The sequence below is a fragment of the Guillardia theta genome (assembly GCF_000315625.1).
Source record: "Guillardia theta CCMP2712 unplaced genomic scaffold GUITHscaffold_11, whole genome shotgun sequence".
NCBI classification, from domain to species: Eukaryota; class Cryptophyceae; order Pyrenomonadales; family Geminigeraceae; genus Guillardia; species Guillardia theta.
In genome coordinates, this window is record NW_005434663.1 from 447,599 (window position 1) to 471,020 (window position 23,422).

At 52.1% G+C, this 23,422-nt stretch overlaps 11 protein-coding genes across 11 annotated transcripts; 4 read left to right on the forward strand and 7 right to left on the reverse strand.

The window, feature by feature from the left end:
* Window positions 1–653: 653 nt before the first annotated feature.
* On the reverse strand, window positions 654–1,019 carry GUITHDRAFT_102756 (hypothetical protein; the record flags this gene model as incomplete). The annotated part of the gene is made up of 1 exon (XM_005838411.1): window positions 654–1,019. One exon carries the CDS (start codon window positions 1,017–1,019, stop codon window positions 654–656), a length of 366 nt encoding a protein of 121 aa, XP_005838468.1.
* A 1,526-nt stretch (window positions 1,020–2,545) lies between these two features.
* Window positions 2,546–4,685, reverse strand: GUITHDRAFT_161535 (hypothetical protein; the record flags this gene model as incomplete). The annotated part of the gene is made up of 15 exons (XM_005838412.1): window positions 2,546–2,607; window positions 2,658–2,766; window positions 2,824–2,881; window positions 2,926–2,998; window positions 3,034–3,175; window positions 3,210–3,394; window positions 3,440–3,501; window positions 3,558–3,615; window positions 3,672–3,887; window positions 3,947–4,004; window positions 4,064–4,119; window positions 4,167–4,282; window positions 4,337–4,461; window positions 4,514–4,577; window positions 4,622–4,685. 15 exons carry the CDS (start codon window positions 4,683–4,685, stop codon window positions 2,554–2,556), a joined length of 1,440 nt encoding a protein of 479 aa, XP_005838469.1. The 3' UTR covers window positions 2,546–2,553.
* Window positions 4,686–5,406: 721 nt separating this feature from the next.
* Window positions 5,407–7,117, forward strand: GUITHDRAFT_161536 (hypothetical protein; the record flags this gene model as incomplete). Its single annotated transcript, XM_005838413.1, has 9 exons — window positions 5,407–5,955; window positions 6,002–6,066; window positions 6,114–6,162; window positions 6,212–6,270; window positions 6,315–6,370; window positions 6,427–6,533; window positions 6,583–6,630; window positions 6,801–6,890; window positions 7,070–7,117. The coding sequence occupies exons 1-9, from the start codon at window positions 5,413–5,415 to the stop codon at window positions 7,115–7,117; spliced, it is 1,065 nt and encodes a 354-aa protein (XP_005838470.1). The 5' UTR covers window positions 5,407–5,412.
* A 148-nt stretch (window positions 7,118–7,265) lies between these two features.
* Window positions 7,266–10,440, reverse strand: Pms1 (Pms1 mismatch repair mutL; the record flags this gene model as incomplete). Its single annotated transcript, XM_005838414.1, has 6 exons — window positions 7,266–7,376; window positions 7,517–7,637; window positions 7,759–7,958; window positions 8,127–8,509; window positions 8,596–8,635; window positions 9,406–10,440. The coding sequence occupies 6 exons, from the start codon at window positions 10,438–10,440 to the stop codon at window positions 7,266–7,268; spliced, it is 1,890 nt and encodes a 629-aa protein (XP_005838471.1).
* A 594-nt stretch (window positions 10,441–11,034) lies between these two features.
* On the forward strand, window positions 11,035–12,006 carry GUITHDRAFT_65961 (hypothetical protein; the record flags this gene model as incomplete). Its single annotated transcript, XM_005838415.1, has 2 exons — window positions 11,035–11,766; window positions 11,821–12,006. 2 exons carry the CDS (start codon window positions 11,035–11,037, stop codon window positions 12,004–12,006), a joined length of 918 nt encoding a protein of 305 aa, XP_005838472.1.
* A 49-nt stretch (window positions 12,007–12,055) lies between these two features.
* GUITHDRAFT_102761 (hypothetical protein) lies at window positions 12,056–15,030 on the reverse strand (the record flags this gene model as incomplete). The annotated part of the gene is made up of 9 exons (XM_005838416.1): window positions 12,056–12,193; window positions 12,244–12,315; window positions 12,366–12,899; window positions 12,957–13,025; window positions 13,071–13,220; window positions 13,264–13,499; window positions 13,549–13,681; window positions 13,742–14,916; window positions 14,970–15,030. The coding sequence occupies 9 exons, from the start codon at window positions 15,028–15,030 to the stop codon at window positions 12,056–12,058; spliced, it is 2,568 nt and encodes an 855-aa protein (XP_005838473.1).
* A 298-nt stretch (window positions 15,031–15,328) lies between these two features.
* GUITHDRAFT_150918 (hypothetical protein) lies at window positions 15,329–16,107 on the forward strand (the record flags this gene model as incomplete). The annotated part of the gene is made up of 1 exon (XM_005838417.1): window positions 15,329–16,107. A coding segment is annotated over exon 1 (721 nt), but the record flags the coding sequence as incomplete, so codon positions are not given.
* A 1,077-nt stretch (window positions 16,108–17,184) lies between these two features.
* Window positions 17,185–17,935, reverse strand: GUITHDRAFT_102763 (hypothetical protein; the record flags this gene model as incomplete). The annotated part of the gene is made up of 3 exons (XM_005838418.1): window positions 17,185–17,277; window positions 17,393–17,458; window positions 17,513–17,935. 3 exons carry the CDS (start codon window positions 17,933–17,935, stop codon window positions 17,185–17,187), a joined length of 582 nt encoding a protein of 193 aa, XP_005838475.1.
* A 494-nt stretch (window positions 17,936–18,429) lies between these two features.
* GUITHDRAFT_102764 (hypothetical protein) lies at window positions 18,430–18,873 on the reverse strand (the record flags this gene model as incomplete). The annotated part of the gene is made up of 1 exon (XM_005838419.1): window positions 18,430–18,873. One exon carries the CDS (start codon window positions 18,871–18,873, stop codon window positions 18,430–18,432), a length of 444 nt encoding a protein of 147 aa, XP_005838476.1.
* An 833-nt stretch (window positions 18,874–19,706) lies between these two features.
* On the reverse strand, window positions 19,707–21,415 carry GUITHDRAFT_85007 (hypothetical protein). The gene is made up of 2 exons (XM_005838420.1): window positions 20,250–21,415; window positions 19,707–20,196 (listed from the first exon to the last, which is right to left on the reverse strand). Exons 1-2 carry the CDS (start codon window positions 21,123–21,125, stop codon window positions 19,753–19,755), a joined length of 1,320 nt encoding a protein of 439 aa, XP_005838477.1. The 5' UTR covers window positions 21,126–21,415; the 3' UTR covers window positions 19,707–19,752.
* A 1,169-nt stretch (window positions 21,416–22,584) lies between these two features.
* Window positions 22,585–23,391, forward strand: GUITHDRAFT_150920 (hypothetical protein; the record flags this gene model as incomplete). Its single annotated transcript, XM_005838421.1, has 1 exon — window positions 22,585–23,391. A coding segment is annotated over exon 1 (398 nt), but the record flags the coding sequence as incomplete, so codon positions are not given.
* Between the last annotated feature and the right edge of the window lie 31 nt (window positions 23,392–23,422).

The following is a 23,422-nucleotide window of genomic DNA, read 5'->3' on the forward strand; positions in this document are numbered from 1 at the left end:
TGTGAATGACGATGCAGGTGCTTGTAGCGGCTGATGCTGATTCTCACGACAGCTCTCCTTGCTTTCTGCTCCTTCAAACCTACTGGTAGGGACTCTTTTGGTCTGTTCCGACCCAACTTGGTGCCGCGCCCGCACCGCGGCTCTTTACTCAAAAGCCGGCCAGCTCCGGGAGTCCGGGGGCCCGACTCAGTGAGAGTACGGTCCGAGTGGCGGCCCGGCCCGGCCGGCCGAATGATCAGTTGTGTTTTCAAATCAACAGCAGTTTAAACTTGAGAGTCAAGGCTTTACTCAAAGTTAAGCACTGGCACTGTCCGATTATCATGCTCCAAGAATCGGTGATTGAATCATCCACACGCCGCCCGAGCATTTTGTCACTCAGACAGCCACAACCATGGCAGTTCAGCCACAACAATCATGAAATAGAAGAATAGACTTGCCCAGGATGACTTGTGAACAAGACTGTATAATAAGAGATGCTTCGGGACAAAAGCTCAAACTGCACTTGAAGCGATCAGGTGACAGCGGCTTGTGGCAGTCTCCAGTCTGAAGTTCCGAAGTTCCGACCACCATACAATTGAGCAACAGTTTGAAACATCTTCTCACATGCTTCACACTTGAATCATCTTGAGAATACCCTAAGGATCACCCATGGATTATGATTGGCTGTGCCAGGTGCACTCCCAAGGGCTTGTCGGCTGAAGTATACAGTTTTCTTGTTGACAATTTGATTCCAATGCATCCTCCAGCGATTGAAATGAGCTTTCGATTCCAATATCATCCAGGTTCGATTCATTCCTGAGAAATTCTTCTCCTGACGCGAAGAAAATGCCATTCGTCACGTTTGAGTTTGCATCCCATAGCCTTGCAGCTCGTGAGTCGGTGCCGCAACATTCAATCTCTGACGAATCTATCTGCGTCATGGAGGCAACTTCCATGCTGACAGTATTGCAAGAATGCACGTCCATCTGTTCTGTCACGTAGGATGCATCTACACACCTTGGAGACTCTGTGGGGAACATTTCTTTCTTTTTGGTCTCAGGTGCTGACGCAGGTGCTGACTCGACAGTCTTCGTTTGATGCTGAAGGAGCGACCGAGCCTCTCTTAACTTCTGAGCTCTTGGAGAGCTCTTCCGACCTCTGACCTTACCCGCTTGGTTCACGAACCTCCGATCTCGGAAAGGCCATCGCGGGATGCCAACTCTTCTGCAAGCTTTCTTGAGAGCTGTGACGCAGATTCCCAGTCTGGCTGCAGCTGTTTGTAATGGGAGGTCATAGTAGTTTTGGATCAACTCTCTCTGTAAAACAAGTTGTCAGATGTCATCATTTGCCACAAGCAGGGTCTTACAGTGATGTTTACTGGAGGGTTATCTCTCTGTATCTGTCCAGCTTTTCTCCGGGGGAAGACGACGTTTGCATTCAGTTTTCGATGTTTACGTGTCACGGCCCATTTTCCAAGGAGCTTGTTTGCATGAGTGAAAGAGGGAAGAGATATGACGTCTCCAACCTGGAGGCGTGGAGCTGCCGGAAGGATGGGGTAGTGAAATGGCTGGCATACACCGGGCGTCTGAGCAGGTGAAGATGCCGGCATGACGCCCAGGGGTTGTGTTGGTCGGTTGCGCTTCGCAGGATGATTTCTGTAAATCCAAGGTTCACGAAAGTCTCCAGGTGGGAGGAATCCAACGTCAGGAGCGTGAAGACTGACTGTATTCACCATGAGCGTTCTGCAAGGGATTCGCTTTCGATGAGAGCCAGGAATACAGTCGGTCAGCAAGGAGCGGGGAAAGGGGCGAGAGGCTTTTGGTTCTTTTTAGGGTTCAGCAGGTTGCATAGGGTGGGGTGTAAGGGAAATTACACCGGTGCTTTTGCTATCAAGCATCACTGCATTAGGTGGTAGTGTGGTGGACCAGTACCGGTCCTGCATGTACGTACACGGCGATGGTATGATAAAGCATCCGGGTAGTGAGTGGGGAACGATGGGGTGGGGGTACCGTCAGCAATATCCAGCAACAAAGGGGCATTACGACTGGATGTCCCGTGAAGAGACATGATTTCAATCGACTACGTCCCCCTTGGACCCTTCGTTGAGCTGTGGGGACGGTGAAAGTAAACTCCAAGAGGTCGGACCGGTGGAAGGAGCAGTCTACCGTACCCCTCCTTTCTCTGTATTTCACACCAGTGGTCACCCAACTTGCGTTCCTCAGCCGCCAGGTTAAGACTGTACTCGCAGTCCGTGACAGCACCACTGGACTTCCCCCTGCGAGGTCAGACTTGAAACCCCCCGCTCGCGGTGACGTCCGATGGTACCACCGCCCCCCCCTGACCACACTTGAATTGAATTGGAGGATTCGGATGAAGCAAGCGAGAATACGAAGTTAACAGAGTTTTAACCGTTTTCCTTACTATCCGATTCCCGGGGCAGTCGGCACGTGAGGAGTCACCCGGGCTGTCGCCGCCAGTCCGATATGCCCCGGGCACCGGTCAATCCGATCACCCGGGCCGGCGGGCTTTCCGTCCACGGTCGTGCCGGGCACGCTGGCTTTGGAGTGCGGCAGCTCATGTCTTGTTGATCCAGGCAGAATCTTTGCTGTGACCGCGATGAAGAGTGATCTTCTCGATGAGAGTCAAACGATGAAGAACCGACCTAGGCGCAAACAAACCTGCTTCGGTTGCGACTTGAGCCCGCTAGGTCTTGTGGTCAAGCATACAGTGGTGCCACTACCGCCTTGTATCATATCCAGTACTTCTTGGCACGATTTTCCTTTGACACTGCGACGCATAACAAAGTCAACAAGGAACCCAGACTTCGAGGGTTTGGAAAATTACTTCATCCCATCGACGGCAATCACAACATCCCCACACGACAGATCCTTGCACTGAGCAGCTGTAAAATGGCGTAAATAATCTTTCGTTTCCCTTTGCACAGACCTGGACTGCCAGGATTGATGGAAACAATTTGCAAACCGTTGTGTTCTTCGGAGAGCATGATTCCTATCCCAACCTGCACGAACGTCAGTCTTTCCCTTTGCTTCTGACCAGCAACAGTACTTTTGGCAGCTCAGGATTCAAAGCAGCTTCGTTATCGTCCGGAATTGATTTCCATGCGGTCTTTGATTTATCCACCTCGTCCTGGACAAGAGCGTCCCTGGGTGAAGGCGCCACCACGTCAGGCAAACACCTTGACAGGAAGAGAACGACTGGGCAGGGCTCACTTGGGTACAGGAGGTCTAGCGCTATTCTTGTTTGGAGATCCCTTCTTGATCCATTCTCCCGCGGCTGATGTTACTTCCGTCGGCATCTTTCGAGGAGAATCCCGGGGGGTTTCGCCCATCCCCTCTTTCTTAGAGATAGCCGCTGGTCTGAAATCATGAAATCTGGAAGCCCTGTACCCGAACATCTACAGACAAAGTCAACCCAGAGCAGCTTTCTTGGCAGACTTCACCTGAAACAATCTAAATCGCCCTTTTTCCAACACATCCCAAATTGACCAGTTATACCAAAACCCTGTGGAGCGGGCAGACCATGAGAAAGAGTTCCCATCACAGCAAGTCAAGGTCTACCATAAGCTGCGACATCGAGTCGATTCCTGATGCTGCCAATCACAAAGTTGGCCACATCCTGTCGCATACATGCAAATCAAACATTCCGAAATTCCATTTTCAAGGAAGTGAGACCTGACTGTCATAATGATCTCCGGTCTCTCTGGTGGGAACAAGGATTTCCTGACCATGAGCCTTAGGGATACACATGATCTGATGCCATGTCCCGACCTGTATCTGCACTCCTGAACCTCGCACGTCTGCTGAGAGAGCCGATGCAAGCCCCCGCACTCCAACTGACGTCGTTACCATAGTTGCGGCTCCGCTCCAAACCCCCTTTGACAGTGCGTTCTGGGAGGGAGGTCGATCAGGAATCGATCAGGGATCAACTTATCACGGGTAACAGATACCTCAACAAAAACTAGGGCTCCTGATTTGCGCTGCACCATGCTCTTCACGAAAGCTCGACTGTTGAGACAATGATTCAGTGGCAGACGGAGTTACGACTGACGCCGATCAAGGGGCACCTGACGAAAATAGGCATGAGAAGCCCATCTTGGATGGACGTCGTGATCTCATAGTTCTGAATTCAAGTGAAAACTCAACAGAAAGATTAGAGATTTTACGCACAGTGGTCGAAGGGAAAGATTTTAATGTCCTCGGAAGATCGCAGCTGCAATGGATGACAATGTCTGGCAAACCATGAGTCTTGATAATCTCTGAAGCCATCTGTTCGATCTCTTTTCCTAAGATAAAAATCAAATTTCTCGCAGCAAATTAGAATTTCATGATCGAAGTACCGTTCTTAAGATCGCAGATTCGAACATGTAAGGAACAAGCCAGCTCCAACTCTGAGATTGAACGGACGATTGGTTCCGCTTCGAGGCTGCTGGAGCCTACCAGGATCAGAGTCGCTCCCTTCTTGCTGGACGTCAAGATTCAGACCCTCCCGTCACCATCCTGCTTGCTCTACTCACGCCAACGCCTGACATATCGCAGCACAACTGCGAGATGTGATGCCCGTCAACAAGATGGTCTTTCCTGAGCAATGCCTTCAGCCTCATGGCGAGTCAGCGGACGATCACCATCGATGCGGTTGGGGTTCGGCTTCGTCACAACTCGGTAGGTCCAGGCGCATGCTGCTGCCATTGCCATCCAGCCGAAAGGGCCACGCCCCCTCATGAACTCAACCACCTTGGTATTAGAAGAATCATGAGCATCGAATCTTGAAGAAGCAGCACACGATCCGGATAGAGCAAAGACGATGGTCACATTTTTCCTTGACAGGCGGGGCATCAACATGTGAGGGATCTCTACAGCAACAGGCACGATGAGAGTGGAGGAGGTGGAGGGGACGGGAGGGGAGATAATGTGTTCGACACTTCTCCCACTTCATCAGCAACAAGGTTCACACGCAGCGTCGCATCCATCAAGACATCACTCAAGCTTCATGGTTCCTCTCTTATCACTCACCCTCGTCATCACCGGCGCCACCCCCGAGCTTCCCGACATCACATGCTCCGCTAACAACAACCGCGGCACCCCCGCCATTGCCAGCGAAGCCCCTCATCCCCTCACATATCCTGTCACTCAGTTCACGGACAGCGCTGCCCGGCCCCGGCGATTCTTCCTGGGGCGGACTTGGTTTGCGGCCCCCAAAACAAAAAAAGACCACCCCACCCTGGAAAAAGATGCCACCGGTTCTAATTCGAGTACCCCATCGAGGTAGATATCCAGAGATTGAACCCAACACCCGTACATGTACCTGGAATAGTTGGGGTTTTCTGAACTCTTTCGAGTACCCCACCCAGACATTTACAAACTACCCCACCCTCTGTTTCCGTTAGCTTTCCAGCCTAGCCCTGGCCTGACCACGATGGCACGCCCGATGGGATCGATGACGCATGTGGACCCCCAGCGTATGCTCAGCTTCACGCGGTCATGCAGAGACCCTTGCCCGCCCTCCTCGCCTTCTTCCATGCACTCCTCCTCATCTCACTCCTCCTCCTCGCACTCATCTCCGTCCTTTACATTCTTCTGCGATCCTCCAATGTCGGACGATGCGTACTCTTCGAAAGAATGTGCGGGGGATGCTTCACCTTGCGACCGGAATTCGCAATCGCTGCCCAGGATCGTTCTACCTCAGAGTGTAGAGTTCGCCAGTATGAGAGTCAGCGCCATGTCCAGTGAACGCTCTTCTGACCCCACGTCCTCTTGTCCCTTGGATCGAATTTCGCCCGACGCCTTCATTGTCACGGCCGACATTCTTGGCTGGAGCTGGCAAAGGATAGGAAAACGGCCGACAGCGATCTTTGAAGTAGAGGTTGTGCTTGTCACACGTCAGCTGGTGGAGAGATGGAAGATAAGGCGGAGGTTCAGTCAATTTGCCACCCTCAACAGGTTCCTAGGTCACCTCAAGGTCCTTGGCCTTATACAACTGTGTCCTGGGTGACTTTCGAAGACAGATTTTACTCCGCAGAAAATCTCAACCGCAAGATGACGTTCGGACTTGTCAGTTCCCAGTGAAGAAGTCGACTCTCGTGTTGGAGGGAGGCCTCGACTCATTCTTTTCTGCAGGTGGTTCTTGAACAACAGCAGGCGCTTCCTCGACAGAAGGATGTGCGAGGTAAAGACTCCAGGAACCCATGGTCAACCTCTTGATGGCATCACGTCAGCTGCAGCTCTATCTTGACTCTTGTCTGCGACTTCCCTTCTCCTTCGTGCAAGCTGTCTTGTGAGAGCTTGCAATTTGCTTGAATCATGGTTGACGCTTTACAGTGTCTTTCTGGAAGCAGACATCTACTGTAGGAGATGCAGGTTCGTAGACTTCCAAGGTGACTTCTTACATGCCTTCTCTTCCTGTCTGTTATGGCTGATAGATCTTGGCAAGGCCAACACCTGGTGGATGTCTTCGAAGCGCAGACGAGAAGTGGAAAGGTGAAGGTCCAGCAGCGTAGCCAGCAGCCAGGACAGCGACGCGGCCAGCAGCGCTGTGGGGTATTTCATACGGTCTGCCATCGCTCTGGTATTTCAACTCCTTTTGCAGGTCATCAAAGCATGTGAGGCCTTGAGGCGATCGATCACCATCTTCCAGGTCTCCCCTCCCCTCCCCCCCGTCCTCCTCCCTCCCCTTCCCCCCCCTCCCCTCCCCCCTCCTCCCTCCCCTCCCTCCCTCCCCTCCTCCCTCCCCTCCTCCCTCCCCTCCCTCCCTCCCCTCCTTCCTCCCCTCTTGCCCTTGTGGCCAGCCAGTGACTCTCACTGAAGGACGTGGGGCTGTTGAACCCACACCTGCCCGTCCATGGGCGCGTGGAGGCGAAGCGAGGAGAAGGCAAGAAGGCGGCGAGCCGAGCTGAGGTGAGGGCGGCGTGCTGGTGTGGATGCGACTTGTGAGAACGCGCAGACGAGGAGGACGAAGGCTCTCCGGGCGAACAGAAGGAGAACAGGAGGTGAAGAAAGATTGTGTAGAAGAGAGCTGGACGACAAGTCTGTCCTGACTCCACGAGCGTCGCGGTGTGACTGACTTCTCGCATTAGGGGTTGAACGGCACCTTCTTGTTGTTCGTCGGCCCAGTGGGATCATGATACAACAAGATTTGTAAAGAAAACTCTCTCAAAAGGAACCCCACTCGTCCCCTCCCCTCCTCCTCCTCCTTGCAAGTTGAATTCTTGTTCCGCTCAAGACTTTTCTTCCTTATTGCTCCATGTCTGACTTCTTCCGTCTTGCAACCCTTCATCGCACAACAGCTGGACCCTCGTAGATCAACTTTTCATGCTCCTCCTCCACCTCCGCCAAGTCGAAGAGATGTCTCATGGTCGGCCTCCCATGCGGACAGTTCCAAGGCTGCAGCGTTGAACAATCAAGCGCAAAAAAGGAGAGGGGGGGAGAAAGAGGAGATCGTTAGCAGGTGGTAGGAGGAGCAGGAAGGAGAGGACGGTAAGGAGACATTTAGAAGGACGAACACAGAGAGAACGGGCACTGACCTGCTCCATGCTGCTCATGTGATCGACGATGACTCGCATCTGCTGTCTTGTCAGATGCTTCCCGATGGTCACAGCCGAGTGGCAAGCTCGAGACGCCAACATAGCCCGAACTCGAGAAGGTCTAGGGCATCGTCAGCAGCTTGAAGGGGGGCGTGCAAAGAGTAGAGGAGGAGGAGAAGGAGGAGGAGGAGGAGGAGAAGGAGGAGGAGGAGGAGGAGGAGGAGGAGGAGGAGAAGGAGAACCTTTGGGCAGAGCCCGAGTCCTCGCGCATCAAGCAGAGCATCTCATGGACGTCGGCAGGACCGAAGACTGTGCTCTTGCTGAATGGGATGGACGTCAGCTTCACCCTCTTCGTCGGCGGCGCCTCCTCGTCGATCTTGAGCTCGAAGCCGTTGGCCCTGAAGACATCCAGGTTCTCCTGGACGAGCATCTCGTCTGCAGCCTGCAGCAACGGTGAGAGCGAACGACCACAGAGAAGGGAAGAGGATGGGAACGAGGAGAGGATGGGAACGAGGGAGGAAGGAAGGGGAGGCGAGGAGGTCAGATGTCAGGAGGATCAGGTGAAGGTGAGTACGAAAGGAAGAGACTGAAGGAAAGGAGAGAGCTTGACCTCCAGCTCAAGCTCCTTGGGCACGACGAGAGGTTGACTCTTCAAGCTGGTCGTCTGCTCCAGGAGCTCGAACCTGTACTTCTCGTCGCACGCGTGCTGGTCGAGGATGAAGAGGTCGGAGTCGAGTCGAGCGATGATGAAGCCTAGGTTGAACTGGCCGAGTATCTTCATGCGGGTGAAGTCGCTCTTGGAGATCACCCGCTCGTGCAGGTTTGTCACCGCGTCCTCGTAGTTCCTCCTCTTCCTCTTCCGCCCTTCCCTCTTGAGTTTCTCCGTAGCCTCTGAACCTTCTTCTGCATCCTTGCGCAGCTTTTGCTTCACTGCTTCCCAATCTGCCTCAACCTGCAACGTTGTCTCTCCCGTCGGCTCCGGTTGATCGACGTCTACCATCGAAGTTTCTTCCTCCCTCCTGCCTTCCCCATCCTCCTCCTCCACCTCCGCCGCTTCGCCCTCTCCCTCGATCCTCTGCGCCCATTCCTCGGATGTAGGAGTTCTACACTCGCTGTTGGCTGCACACACCAGTCAACAATCAGCTATATCACAAGGATACACTCACCAGTCAAAGTCACCAACTCATCCTCCTCCTTCTCCTCCTCCTCCTCCATGTCGGCCTTGCGCTGCAAGATTCGTCGGCTGGTCTCGTCGGGTCTGCGCCGAGAGCTCGAAGATTCCAGTTCGTCGGAGGATTCGCCTCGGCGCTCGTCGCTACCCCTCAGCCTCTGTAACATCCTCTCAGGGCGCGATGTCTTCCGAGGAAACTCGATCTCCTTCTGCAGCAGATGCGTTTGCTTCTTCGAGCCCCGCTGTGCGCTGTCAAAGCTGCTCGGTCTCAATGTGTCCTTTGAAAAGATGGGAAAGAGGAGGAGGAGGAGGAGGAGGAGGAGGAGAGGGTCTTGCTTTTGGAAACCGTTGGCGTTTGGGCACTCTGCCGGTCAACATAGTTCCGTTGGTTGGCCTCTTCCTCACTGTCATCATCTCCAACCCTCACAACATGTGGGTCCTTGCGTACTGGATCGTCCGTCCTCTCCTCCGACAGAGTTCTTTCATTGCTTGCGCTTGTTTCCTCCACCTCTTCTTCACACCGTGGTTGCCTTGTTGTCCTGTCAGGGAGGTCGATCGCATCGCCTTCCACCGTCCTGGCCTCCTCCACCCTCGTCTCCTCCTGGGACTCACGATCTCCTCGTTCTCCTGTGTCTTTTTCCCCAACCCCCTCCTGCTCAACATCATCTTGCTCAACATCTTTGCTACTCGCACTCTTCTTATTCAAATGTTGCAGCACAGACGGGATGTTGTTACGCGAAGGCTCGAACAGGTTCCGAAGGTTCTCCTTGACGAACTCAATGAGTCGAGACTCATCGTGAAACATGATCTGCCGTTTGTCGGGGGTCACGTTCACATCATAGGTGTCTGTCGACAGTTGAATGTTCAAGAAGTAGATGGGATATTGGTGCATGTTGTACATCTTGTAAACCTCGTTGATCGCCTTGGACAACTTAGGGATATCGACAGGTCGCTTATTCAGGTAAAGAAACTGCCTGTCTCCCGAGCTCAAACCACATCCCGAGCTGGCCTTGGAGATGTACCCAGAGCAGGTGACATGTTCACCCCTCAGCTCGATTGCCGTCAGAGAGTCCTTTTGCTTTGCGCCGTAGATGCTGGTGACGCAGTCCAACATGCTGTTGTTCCCAGGGGTTGAGAATACAGAAGCTTTCCCCTTGGGCGTCTGGTTGACACAAGTGATGCGGACATCACTGTGAATGATCGCGTACGCCTGCAGCCTCCTTGTCAGCCTCTGGAACTCTCGAGTCTTGTTCTTCTGGAAGTCCTTGTATCTCACAGGAAGGGCCTTGAAGATCGTATCCAGCGTCACTGTAGTGCCAACTTCTCGAGCGCACGTCGAAGAGCCCCGCAGCTTGCCATTCTTGTCATACTCTAACTTGGTGGCGATCACTTCGTTCGCCGTTCTCGTGGTTATCGTCACTTTCTCGCAGATGGCGCACAGCGAGCTCAGAGCCTCGCCGCGGAAACCGAAGGTGGTGAGACTGTTGAGGTCGTCGAACCTCCTCAGTTTCGAAGTTGTGTGCTTGCAGGCCAGAAGCTCGAAGTCTCCCGGAGAGATGCCCGAACCATTGTCGCACACCTCGATCACCTCCAACCCGTAGTCTTTCAGCTTGACATCAACCTTGGTTGCTCCAGCATCAACTGCATTCTCCACCACCTCCTTGAGAGCAGATGATGGATCCAGAATGACCTGTCCCGAGCATATCCGATGCACAGACGAGGCATCGATTGCCTTGATGTTCTTGCTCTGCATCTTTTCCACGTTGCTCGTTCCCAAACAGCCTTGGGCACCCGCAGCGCAGCCACCGAGAGCAGGCGGAGGATTCAGCGGACAGCTCTCTATGTCTCCTTCTTCACTGGCCGATCGTCACCACCATTCCCATGTTGCTCCCTCGCTCCTCCACCATTCCCGCCAAGTTTCGAAAGCTCAAAATCGTAACTGTCTGTAACGCTCAGAAACATTACTCAAATACGTTAAGTAAAACAAAGCGTTAGCCTCCGCTCTGCTAGACGTCAATGCGGCCCCTCCCGCATGTCGAGTGAAGGCGCTGGCAGAGCAACGAAAGGGGCAGGCAGGCATCCGTTCCTCCGCTCCTTTCTCGTGACGACCACCTCCTCTCTCCTCCTCTCCCTTCTCCTGCTCCCTCCCGCCACCGCCTCGTCCTCGCTGCTGGCTCACACCTCAAGCGCTTGCTCTTGCAATCGGAACACGGCCGGCCCCGCATTCGTATCCTGTATGTCTCCCTCTAAGCTCTTGTCCCCTCCTCTCATGAGGATCCCTGGTCTGCTCATGCGAAATATCCCGAGAGTCACTGCTCGAAGGACCTCGTTGGCGTTCCTGACGACCATGCAAGGGAGCGACATCGAAAGCGAGTCGACCTCGAAGAAATTCAAGACACCAAGTCAGTCTGCAAGTGTTTACAAGGCCAAACAATCACTGGGTCAGAACTTCTTGGTGGATATGAATGTTGCTAGACGCATTGTAGAGTCTTTGCAGGATAAGAGCGAGGATGGGCGAAGTGTCGTCGAGGTGGGGCCTGGCAAGGGAGCGCTGACAGCAATGCTGCTGCAGCATTACCCAAAGATGACAGCGATAGAGATAGATCAGCGGTCGGTGCAGTACCTCTCAGGACAGCTACCTGAACTCTCCGTCATTCATTCTTCGGTCCTAGATGTTGACTGGAAGGAACTGTCGGCCAATCGGGCGGCGGGAGACCAAATCTCTGTCATCGGCAATCTGCCCTACTACATCGTCTCTCAGATCTTGTTCTCCATCCTCGATGCTGCTCCGCACATCCGCAGAGCCGTGCTGACGATGCAGTGGGAAGTAGCCCAGCGAGTGGTCTCGGAGCCGAGGTGCAAGCCCTACGGGATCCTTAGCGTAGTGTCTCAGCTTTACGGCACCCCCAAGATCGCCTTCAAGATCCCCCCCAACGTCTTTCAGCCCCAGCCCGACGTTGACTCGGCTCTTGTCGTCATTGATTTCCCCAAGGAGCGTCCTTCCTTTGGGATCAACGAGTGCAACCTCCGGACGGTGCTCCGGTCCGCCTTCCAGATGCGAAGGAAGATGCTGAGACAGGTAGGATCTGATGCTGTTCGTTTTTCTTGTACTGAAGTACCGTCCATCCTGCAGAGCCTCAAGGCCCTTGTGACGGAGAGAGGGATCGTCCTCCCCGAGGAGCTGGGGACTCGACGCCCGGAGTCCCTGACCCCCCACGAGTTCATAGATCTCACGAAGCTCATCTTCGGGGAAGGGACGACACCCGAGGGAGTTGCCGTGTGGAGGGGAAAGTTGGACGATCTTGCAAGGATCAACTAGGATAGCAACGGAGACGAGGCTAGATGGTTGATTGGAGTTGGTTTTATTCTCAAGAGTTTGAGAGATCGAAGCTTTGAAATTGGCGTTGTTCTCCCCGAGTTTGGTTCTCAATGATTGCTCCCTCTATCACGCTCCCTGGAGCTCCGACGGAGCACAGCCACTGGATGAACTTCTCCGCCTGCTCAAACTGAAAAATTTGCATGAGACAGGGAGGAGCAAAGGAGAGTTCGAGCTCACCTTCCCTTCCACCTTCCCTTCCACCTCCCCTCCTGTCATGGTGCATGACCCGCTGATTCCTAGCTCGCTTGCCTGCAGACTCGCTTCACCACGTAGCTGCAGAATGAGGAAAGGGAACACACCTTGTACGCGATAGCAGCCCCGAAACTCCGCTGCTCAATCATACCAAAGATCTTAAAGTTGAAGCAGAGCAAGGGCCCAGATCCTGGTATCGCCTGGTCCCCAGACTTGCGCTCCTGCAAGGGATCAGGCGCTGGACGAGGCCAGGATCGGCTGCCAGATGCTGCTATGTCCGTGCGAATGGAGGAAGAGACGGGGTCTTGACGGAAGCTGAATTGCGTGCTGTCCGGAGTGGAATAACTCTGAGTAGGATAGGTAACAGTTCGGGGGGGTTGATAAGGACGGGGCGGAGGCTGCCGAGGGATTTGCTGCTGATCGAAGCCTCGACCAGCACCCGGCAAGTCTGAAGGGTCCTGGAAGATGCTGTTGATCCATCCTACGCCTTTCCTCGCTGCATCTCCGATGCCCATCGCGGCGGAGTCGACGGCAGTGCGGTAATCGTCAGTGCCAAGCGGGTCGTCTTTGTAGTAGATGTTTTCTTGTACTCCTCGAGGCTGTCGCTCCTCCTCGAGGGAGTAGTCGACGGACTCTCCATACTGCGAAGAAGGAAAGAAACTTGTCACTCAACCAGATCGGGGAACATCAAGTGTTACCACATCAGCAGACCCTGTGCGATTGTATCGGTCATACCATTCCTCTGCTGAGAGGAAGGAGACGTTGTCCTGAAAGAACATGAGACAACAAGTCACGTCATCATGGAGCTCTACATCTCTCCCTGTTGTCTGCACGTAATCAGCCGCAGCTCGTCCTGCCTCCCACGCCGTCTCAGCGATCTTCCTTGCCGCCTCGGGGTTGGAGAAGCTAGCACGTGCGTAGTCCGCAGCTGACTTCCCAGCTCTCACGAAAGACTCCGCTGCCTGTCACTCAGTCACTAGAGGTCGGCGGGAGCTGGGTTCTCACCCTCGATCTCGCATCCTCATCAGTTGCTGCTTCTGTGGCAAACTTTGCGGCTGTCGCTCCTGCGTTCCACGCCTTCTGAAAGATGTCGCGACGGATCTCCTCGTCCTGCACCGCAGATCCGAGACCTTGAGCGATGTCCTTGCCCATAAACCATGCTCGATCTGCGATGTTCTGAACTACCCGAGAGGGGTCTTGATACCCCTCGGCCTCCCCGTCATCATACCCGTCAGTTCCAACTGAACCAAGTACATCACTGACAGGGAAATTTGGGATAGGGAAAAATACCCGAGAAATCTTTCTCAGCCCTTGCATTGTTTCTCTTCATGCCAGCAAGTTTTGCAGCTGCAAACAGCCTTTCCCGTGCTTCGCGCTCATTGCTGACATCATCGTACCGTATCCCATGGTACTGCATGCACACCTAGGACAAGCACTCACGCATCTCACAGCTCAACAAGTTGCAGACTACCTGGACCTCTACCAGAGACATGTCTTTGATGTCTGCTGGGCGCAGTTGCCACAGAGGAACAAAGCGCTGGAACCGAGCAAGACCAATCCCTTGGTTGGAACCTGATCCTGCCCTTGCCTTCCCGTCTTGCAGCATCAGGTCAATCTCTGGGATGGCCTCAACATCTTCAGGAAGCGCTCTCAGCACGAAGTCCTCGACAGCCTCTCGGCATCTCGACCCCCAGGGCCTCCACCGCCGGGTCCACCGCGACAAGCTCATTCGGAAGCCGCCCGTTTGGAAGTCGGGAGGGAAAACCTCAGTTCTCATTCCCAGGTGACTCAGAGTTTCATAGGCTTCTTGCGCTAGAAAGTCATCGGGGGAGCGGAAGAAGAAGAATGGAGTGGAGAAAGACTCTGCTGATGGAAGGCCCGCGATCGTCTCAGGTATTTGCCCTCCAATACAAATGACCCCAGCTAGCCTCGCAGACAGCAGCATGCCGGCCAGCATGGCGACCGTGGCTCCTTGTCCCAACCCGCCGATCATGATGCGATCTGAGGGGATTCCTTTCTTCATCTCAACCGAAACCAACGTTTGAATGTACTGCAAGGTTGAATACAGGCCTTCGTCACTGGTCTCGTCGAACCATGCTCTTCGCTCCCGCTTCCAGAAACTCTTCTTCTCCTCTCCTTCCACGTAGCCCGACGGCAAGACAAGTCTACACCAGTCCAGACCCAGCCTTTTGAGACGCTTTGACCACCTCGCTGGCCCATCACCATAGTCGAGTCCATCAAGCCAGATGACTACTCCCGTTGCCTCTTGCGAGGGCGATACGATCATCGCTTTGCCATACTTGGGAATCTCTTGCCGTTGGCTCTTCCGACGTCTCGCTCGGAACAGCGGTTTCTTTCCTCCACTAGGCCATGACTCAGGGGATCGGCTCTTAGCTTGCTGTATGCCCTCGTTCTGAGGAGCCAACAGGACAGAGTCGGTCTCGTTCGAGCTGAGAGCAAGGGACAAGACTAAGAGACCCCGACAAGACGCTCTTGACTGGCTGCATCCGAGCCCCTTCACCTTCTGTAGGTATAGTGATCCTCCTCCTGAGAGCTTCGGATTGAGGCTGACAAACTTTGATCGCCCGGCACAGGTCGCTACTCCTGAAGATACGAAGCAGCTGGCCTGATGCACATAGCACTCGGAGTGAGTCAGTCCTGCAAGCAGCCGGCATGTCAGAAACGTTCTTCTTGCTCGCTGCTTCTCTCACCTGCTATGTTCCAATGCAGCCATAGCATCGCCGTCCCTGCCCATCGTCGTCCCATCTTCATCGCCCCCCTCTTGTACCCGCCCTCCTTGGAGGGCAGCACCTTTTTCTGCTCCTTCAATACCCTCGGAAATAGGAGATTCGAAAGGCAGCAAAACTAACTGTCCTGGCTATGCCGCGGCTGTCGCTGCATACCAGCCGCCCCGTCCGCACTGCTTTGTGTTGATATGCTGACCAGCCGCCATGCTCGTGATGATCTCATACTCTTGTGCCGCCCTGGCTCTTCATGCACTCCCTCTGAATGCTGTTGTCTTCTTTCCATCAAGTGGTGAAGTTGAATTTGCGTTGACTCACAGTTGCAGGCGGTGATGAACCTGTGAAGGAGACTGGCCGCAGACAGAGATCAGCATGTCGTCTCCTTGGATGAAGGGCCGAGACTTGACCATCAACAGGCCTGACTTCCTGTCTGTGCGATCAAGCTCGTCTTCGTCTGATTCAAAAGTTTACAACTCCCGCAAATACAACCCGATCCTGCAGGGCAGCTACATGCAGCTCCAAACTTCTCCGCAAACAGCACCGGAACAATCGCCCAACGCAAAGAATTCTTCATCCTACCCCAGCCCGGATGATCGGCAAGCTTCAAGATCTAGCTCATCAGCAGCGCTGAGCAGCGCCAAAGAGTCCTCCACCTCATCGCACGTCGTCGTTGGCTGGGGCTCTCGAGCTCAAGTGATGACTGAGCATCAGCAGCGATCTGAGCAGAGCAGAGGGAGTCACTACGACCAATTGCTGGTGGAGAGGAAGCAGATCGGTAACGAGGACTCGTCCTCCATCAGGATGCGCGGGGGGGTCTATGCACCGGACATGGGTATGAGGACAAACTATCCTGACGGCGGGCACTTCTCTCTGGGCAGGTCTCCTTTCTTCCCTTCCACTCCCGAGCATCCGATTCATCAGATCACTCCGAGGTCCAATGAGCAGAGCTCAGAGCACTCGGTGCCGCTAAGGCATGACGAGGATTCGAGGGAGATAAGGATGACGCCGGCAGGATCAAGATCCCGTGAGCATTCTTCGCACGACAGAAGCCAGAAGTTTGACTTCGACTTGCCCGATCTTCCTGCTGGTCTGAGCTCCAACTGCAAGACGCTGGCACTTGTTGCTCAACGATTCTTCTTCTCCACATCCAACCAGTTTGCGTCAAGGTCCCACCTTCCTTGCTCCAACGTCTATTTGTTCTCACACGTATGGTTGGCAGAATCTCCAAGAGCGATCTAAACCTTCACTTCAAGCTCGCGGGAGTACATCAGAAAGTTCCCTCCTACGACGAGACGTTTGAGGAGTTTTGGAAGCTCCTGGATGATGGCAGACAGGGATGGGTGGATTACGGCTTCATGCTGGAGTTCATGAAGGTGAGTTCGGAAATTCTGACATGTCAACTCTCTTTCACTGAGAATCCTTTGCTTGCAGCTGGAGTCTTTCAGGAAGAGACGTGAAAACGTGAATTATCCGTTCGACGTGAACGACAACACCAGCAGTTTCCGACAGATCCACTCTCCGCGATGGAGGAAGCGGCTGGAACGGTACAACAGGGACGAGCAGAGGATTCAGATCGAGGGGAGGGCGCAAACAAACAGCGGGGAGAGCATCTGGCGGCTGCACCACTCTCGAGTTCAGAAGCAGGATGACGTCATCAACTCTCTCCCATCCTTTGACAATAGGCAAGAATCTTCCGCTCCCTGCCGCGCTTCCAAACCTCTTCCCCTTCCTAGTTGCCTGCTTTTCCGTTCCTTTCTCCCCTGTTAACTTTGCGCAGGGTGAGCATCCCGAGCGTGAAAGCGCGCTTCGAGTGGAGGATGTGAGTTGAGATTGTCAACTTGTTGTTCATGATGTTTTGCTCAGGAGAAACGATATGATGGTGGAACGTGATGCGTTCTCGACAGCAAACCTCAAGTCAAGGAAACAGTGAAAGCTGCCTTCGACTGTCTGCCTGTCGTCTCTGCGATTCCTATCTTTACATCTCTGTCTTTTTTTCTCGATCTCTCTGCCTGCTGCCTGTCTCCCCAACATCTGCCGTGTTTTCGTTATTTGATGATTGTTTTACGCTCACGTGCTTAGCTGCATTTATCACGTCTTTACATTTATCACGTCTTCTGTCCGCTGGAGAATGTTGGCTGATCTTCAAATTTTGTTGTATATATGAATGTAATGTTTCTGATTCTTAGATGTATTTTCCTTTTGAATTCTCAATGAAATAAATAACATTGCGAGACAACGGAGGCACAATGGTGCCGTGGAGAGATCCAAACAACGCCTATGTAGCATTACTTTACATTCTTCTCCTGCTCTCTGGACTATTATTCTGTGATTTTCTTTTTGCTGCTGAGGAGATGACGAAACCTGCAGGAATCTTCACACTTGTTCGCAACCATCCGCTTGTACCTCGCATAATCCCTCTTCATGTTGATGTACGCAGCAGAAGCTGCGGCTGCGCTCTGTCACAGTTCAGGCTATTAGATGACAAATGAGTTTTCAGACTCAAGTCTTACCTCTACAGCTCTGACAAAACCTTTCTGTGATACTCTCAAGCTGCTTGGCACCAGGACCCCAAACCATTTGATAGGATCCACAAAGACAGGGTCTTCGTCCTCCGTCTGCTCAGGAATGGATTCTATTGCCTCGACAAAGATTCTTTTCCCATCACAAAATTGATCATTATCACTGTTTGCTAGTATGCCCTCTCCTTCATTCTCATCCTTGACGACGACTTTCCTAGAAGCTTTCATTCGGCTGGGGTACTGGAGTTGCGACACAGCACATCCTTTGAACCCCATGCTCTTTCTCGCTCTTGCAAGTTCCAACATCCCAGCCTTACACGCAGCAACCACCTCTGCCATGCTCGTCTGATACTCATCCACATCCTTGAGGTAAGCCATCAGCGCCTCGTCCACTGCTTCGCCAACCCCCGCCATGGTGCGCTATCTATATTATATGGAGTCACCAGCTCGCTCCAGGATACAGATATCAAAATGAAGAAGGGCAGCAATAAATTGCTCCGGCCTTTTATGAGTCAAATATACAGTCGTACACTGCCAGGCTGATTGACTCACGCGGCCCGCCGGTCCGGTCGGCGGCGGCGCGGCCGGGCGCCACGCCACGCGCGGGCCGGCAGCCGGCAACCGTTGAGCTCAGGCTGAGCTGACCGGCGGTGACTCAAGTCTGCCGAACTTCGGACGGACGGTCGAGCCTCCTTGACTCTGTGACCGGTCGATCGATCGGGGTGACTCGCCTCTGATCCTGGCATGACGAACTCAGTGATGCGCCGCGGCGGCGGCCGGCGGGCTACCGCTCATGTGCAGCCACTCGTCCCACGTCCAACAACCCGGCTTCCTAACTCACGAGCCCATTCATCATGTCAGAATGACTGCATCTTTACTCGCCTCGTTATCGCTGTGTTTGCTGCGACCTAACATTTCGACTTTGATTTCTTTGCGATTTGCACTTTCATGGCCTCCCACTCTTCATCACTCAGAGGAGCTTCGCGGAGCTTCAGGGGCTCAGCCTGCAGCACACGAATGTTTCTTGGCCGACGGTCCATGAGCAAGAGCTTGCGAATAATTTTCGCCTGCGTAGGGTTGAGGTACCTTCGCTGCCTCAGCTTTGCTCTCTTTCTTGAGCTCATACTGTAGTTGAGATGTTGTTTGCCACTGGGCATGTAACCAACTTTTCCCATCCTAGTGACAATGAATCTCTTCTTCGCTCCTTTGTGTGTCTTGAGCTTTTTGCCTCCTGGTTTGCCCAGACCAGGCTTGGTCTTCCACCACTTGGGGTTTTTGGTAGCACGAGACCAACGAACTTGGAATCCGTTCTGGAGGAAAAAATGAACAAAGAAAGATGATAGAGAAGGCATGTAGCATTCACCTGAAGATGAATTGAGATCGGTAGGAGCATTGAACGAGCAGTCATCCCCACAAGCGACATGCATAGATTTGAAGCTACAGACATCGCGTTCAGGCACTGCACATTGTTCAGTCTGATAGCAGGCAATGATGGGAAGGAGCCCAACAAAGGGCGTGACAACGATGGATCATTTGGTGCTCGCAATCCAAGGTTAGAAGGCGGGAGCAACGTTCTGGAAAGGACGGCGGGAAGTCTGCCAGCCGTCCAGTGCGATCTTGCCAGGGACCAAAAGCGAAAAGACCGCATACAATATTGAAAAGATCAACCCCCTGATAAAAGCATGTCAGGACATTCGGAAGATGGAAGAATTTCACAAACTTCATCAATCAGCTCAATTCTTGAACAAGCACTGGATTTGATTTACACTTTCTCAAGCACTATAGGATCAGAGGCTAATCCTGCCTGTGGACTTGGTCCAGTTTAACATGTTTCTAGTATCTGAGCACCTGACCTTACAGCATCTTTGTCTTGCAATCTAATGTTTCTTTGCTCCCCCCACCCAGCATTCTTATGCGATCCTCTCACGCCTGCTGACTACCCCACCCCATATCAGAGCCAAACTGGTGTTATAGTACCCTATTTTAGTCATTCAAACCATGTAAATGAACCCCTTCTTGAATCACCCTACCCTCACCCCCCCCCGTCGAGATTCAATTGCAAATAGAGATAGCCCACTATCGCTGATGAAGAGTCTGTCAGACGAACTGTCGACATCGCGCAGCTGAAGTGAACAATGCGGGAGTCAGGGATGAACGAGTGATAGAGGTGGCGTTTCTTCAGACGCACAGATATAAAGCTCTTACTGATTGGTCATGATTTTAACTAGCTTTCAATCTCTGTTGAATCCGCCACTCCTCACCCTCAGGCTCGATAAACTAGAAGCCCGTGAAGTCGATCGAGTTCGGTCTGTTCCGCCGTGACTGGCACTCTGCGCGGTCTGCGGTTTTGATTTCCTGCTATCTAATGCAGACAAGTCGAGACGGCTTGGAATGGTTGAAGTTCTTTGATTGCCCGCGTTGGTCGATTCAACACTTTGGAAACTGTTATTCCAATGTGGCTCAGGCGTCCGTGCTGTTTCATTCCTTAGGGACTCGTGAAATTCCCATAGAGATTTTCTTGCTTTGGTTTGCGGAAACGGAGGATGCCCCACGGTGTCGTAATCTGCAAGGTTGACTATATCATACCCCCTCGCCACTGTCTTGGCATATCTTTCATGTGCGATCCTTGCAAGCTTGCGGTCTAGAAACAATTGGTTTTTCTGAATCGATTTTTCCTGCAAGCACAAACTGATGTTAAAAAACAGGAACAAGACAGAGCATGACTCACCCTAAGAGACTTCTCTTTTTCTATCTTCCCTGCCCGAGCGTGGAGGATGGAATTGTCAGCATCAATTATCTGTTGGAGTCGCACAGGATCTCTTACAACACCAGTGCAGATGTCATACATCAAACTTTCACTTGCAGCCAGAGTAGGAGGGAGTTTGTTGATTGCACTCGATCCTTGATTCAAATGTTTATCCTTCATGTGCTCTTGGAAGGCAGCTTCTTTATCCTTGTCGTAAAATGAACACGTAACTGCATCGAAGTTTCTTGTTTCCCAATACTTCTGCACAATTTCTTCTCTATTACGGTCCATTTCCCACTTTGCTCTCTCTTCATGATTTTTGGTGTATTGGTTTGTCAAAATATCGTATTCGCGCGGACGATTGAGCGCAGTTAAGAACTGCTGTTTCTTTTGCGGTGAAGCTGGTCTCGGAGGCCTCCTGTCAAGCGGTGCCCAGTGATGCTCATGAAATCCTTTGCCACTGATGATATTATAGTCCGTGTGTGTAGCAGTAACCAGTGATGGAGGTTTCAAGATTTGCTTGTATACTTTTTCATGTATGTGACCACGTTTGGCTGCTTGCGTGACAATATCGAAATGTTGTTCACGAAAAAGTTGTGTGTCCCAAGCTCTGTTCAATGTCTTTGCAATGGAGGTCTCTTCCATTCGCTTGACAACTTGTTCGGTTTGATCGTCATTGAATTTCTGTGTGATTGGATTCACCATTGCTTCCTGCCTTGACATTAAAAACTTTGTGATATACTGCGGTTTGCGCGTCTCTCCTCCTGCTGGATGCTCTCGTTTCTGTTCTTGATACCTTCTGATGCCCTCTGACCATGACGGGGCATTCTTTACAACGTCCAAATCAATGTTTCCCATGCTGGCCTAGAAAATCAAGATATGAAGTTGTACGGGCAGGTTACTCAATCATTAAATTGAAGAAACGATTCTACTCTGCAACCATTTCAGAGCCAGGGTGTTGAATTGATCTCTGATTCTACCGTCGGTCAAATCTTTTCAGGCTCATGATGATAACCATGATAATTGTCCGACTGACTTTCCTGCTGGTGTGATCAACTGTGAGCAGTGAGCCATACTGAGGCAACCAGGCGTGTGCATGCCAATATGATCTCACTCTTATTCCGCGTGCAGGCGGCAGGCGTCCCTCGCCGTTGCTACCGTACCCGTTGTGTGCTCCAACGGCAGCTGTGCAGTGCTTAGTGAGGTGCCTACTCCGAACGGTCCGACACTCAGTGGCCGCAGCAGTCGGTCCGGTCGGCCCGGCCCGCCGGGCGGCCCGGCCGGCGGCACACACGGTACCAGGCCGGGCCGGCGGCCGCTGTGCGACGGTCAAGCTGAGCCGCTCCTCTAGTCTCCTGATTGTCCTCTTACTGATTTTTAACTTAACTTTGAGTAAAAAGAGTATACTTCGACTCAGAGGGTGCGTTTACGGCCGTAGCGACTCTCGAGTCTTGCAAACAGTCGAGTCAGCGACTGCTTCTAAACTTTTAGTTAAATTTTGACGAGAACATTCTAGACGAAAGGTCATAGATGTGACCGGGTGGTAATCATTGTGCCTTTACAAACCAAAACAGGGCTCTTTCGCTCTAAGGGGTGGATAAAATAAAACGAAAACAATTGTTTTCGAAGAAAATCGTTGGTGGAGAGATTTTTCGCTTTCGAATCGATGCAATCTTCGATCATATGAAGATCTCCCTAATATGTTATAAACTTTGTATGGTGAGCCCCCAGAGGTTCTGTGACATTCAAATCTACCCCCTTGGGGTATCATGGGGTACTAAGAAGATGACAGTACCGGTCCACAATGTTTCATCCTCTTCGAGGATCTTCCTACTAGTTTCACGGGTCACTAGTGTTATAAAGCTTCAACCCCCCCTTTTTTGCGGACAGAGTTTTAAAAGAACGGGGGGTCCAGGGCGAAAAATCTAGGCAGGCACAATCCAGGTTGGCGGAATTTACATGTGAATTTTGTCAAATTGTCTCCTGATATATCGGAATTATGTACATAAGTTTGATTCTGAATATGGCTTTCAGCTTTCATGCGTAGCCATTACAGGGTCGAAAACCATGCAGGTTCGGCAAGGGGTAGGGCGCTAATCAGTACCGAAAAGTTTTCTTTCGGTTGAATCACAAAACTCTTAAAACGATTTAGGAGTCACTGTGTCATCATTTTCGAAATATATCTTATTCGAAATGTACAGAAAGTGAAAGACTATCTTTTCGGTATCTGCATAAATCTCCACCGACTCCCTCTTAAACCATCCCTTGCAATCCCCCCCTTCCTCTCAATATACAAGCCCTGTCCTCTCATACAAGCACTCCCTTCCCCGTACATCACTACAAGAACAGTAGCCTCTTCCTCCCTGCCCCTCAATCAAGCTTCCATACTCGCACTTTGATTACGAATCTGCTTCTCGGCTTGCGTGCGTAGACAATCTTCCAGACTGTTCCGAATCCTTTGCCAGATTCCGCCTGGTAATCGTTCCCATCCATTGAGCCCTTCGTGACAAGGAATAGGGCGATTCTATTCAGATACAAATAGCATCTTACGATAAAGCCTGAGGAACTCGGTGTTAATCCATAAAGAGATCCCAGGCCCTTCGAAACGATTTTCGCACAAGACATTCAGGATATGAAAACTCAAATCAACTATGGATCCATGAAGTCAACCAAAGGATTGCATGAAGAGGGCCTGGAAAATGTGGAAGACCTCCTAAAGGATATTGCTTCTTTACAAGTTGATCACGAGTTCAGCTACTCAAGCTCCTCATCCTACTCAAGTTCAGATGATTCACAAGAATGCCCAAGTTTGCTTGAGAGGAGACCCAAGAACAGGCATGCAATGAGGACCAAACTGTATTCCTTTCACAACAAGTGGGAGCTCTTGAACAACACTGTAGGACTGAAGAAGAAGCTGAACAACATTTCATATGATCCTTTCAAGAGCGCATGTGGAAAAACAGCTCGATTCCTGTTGACCGAAAATGGCAGACGGCGAACTATCTTTACACAGAAGACCCCGAAGGTTGAGTGCATTCCCATGACACCGGATGAAGGCTGCGATCTTGATTTCCTCGCTCTTCCCATCGAAATTCAGTGTCCATCATAGTTTGATGCCTTTAAAACCCTTTCCCTTTCACTCTTCCTTCATACCC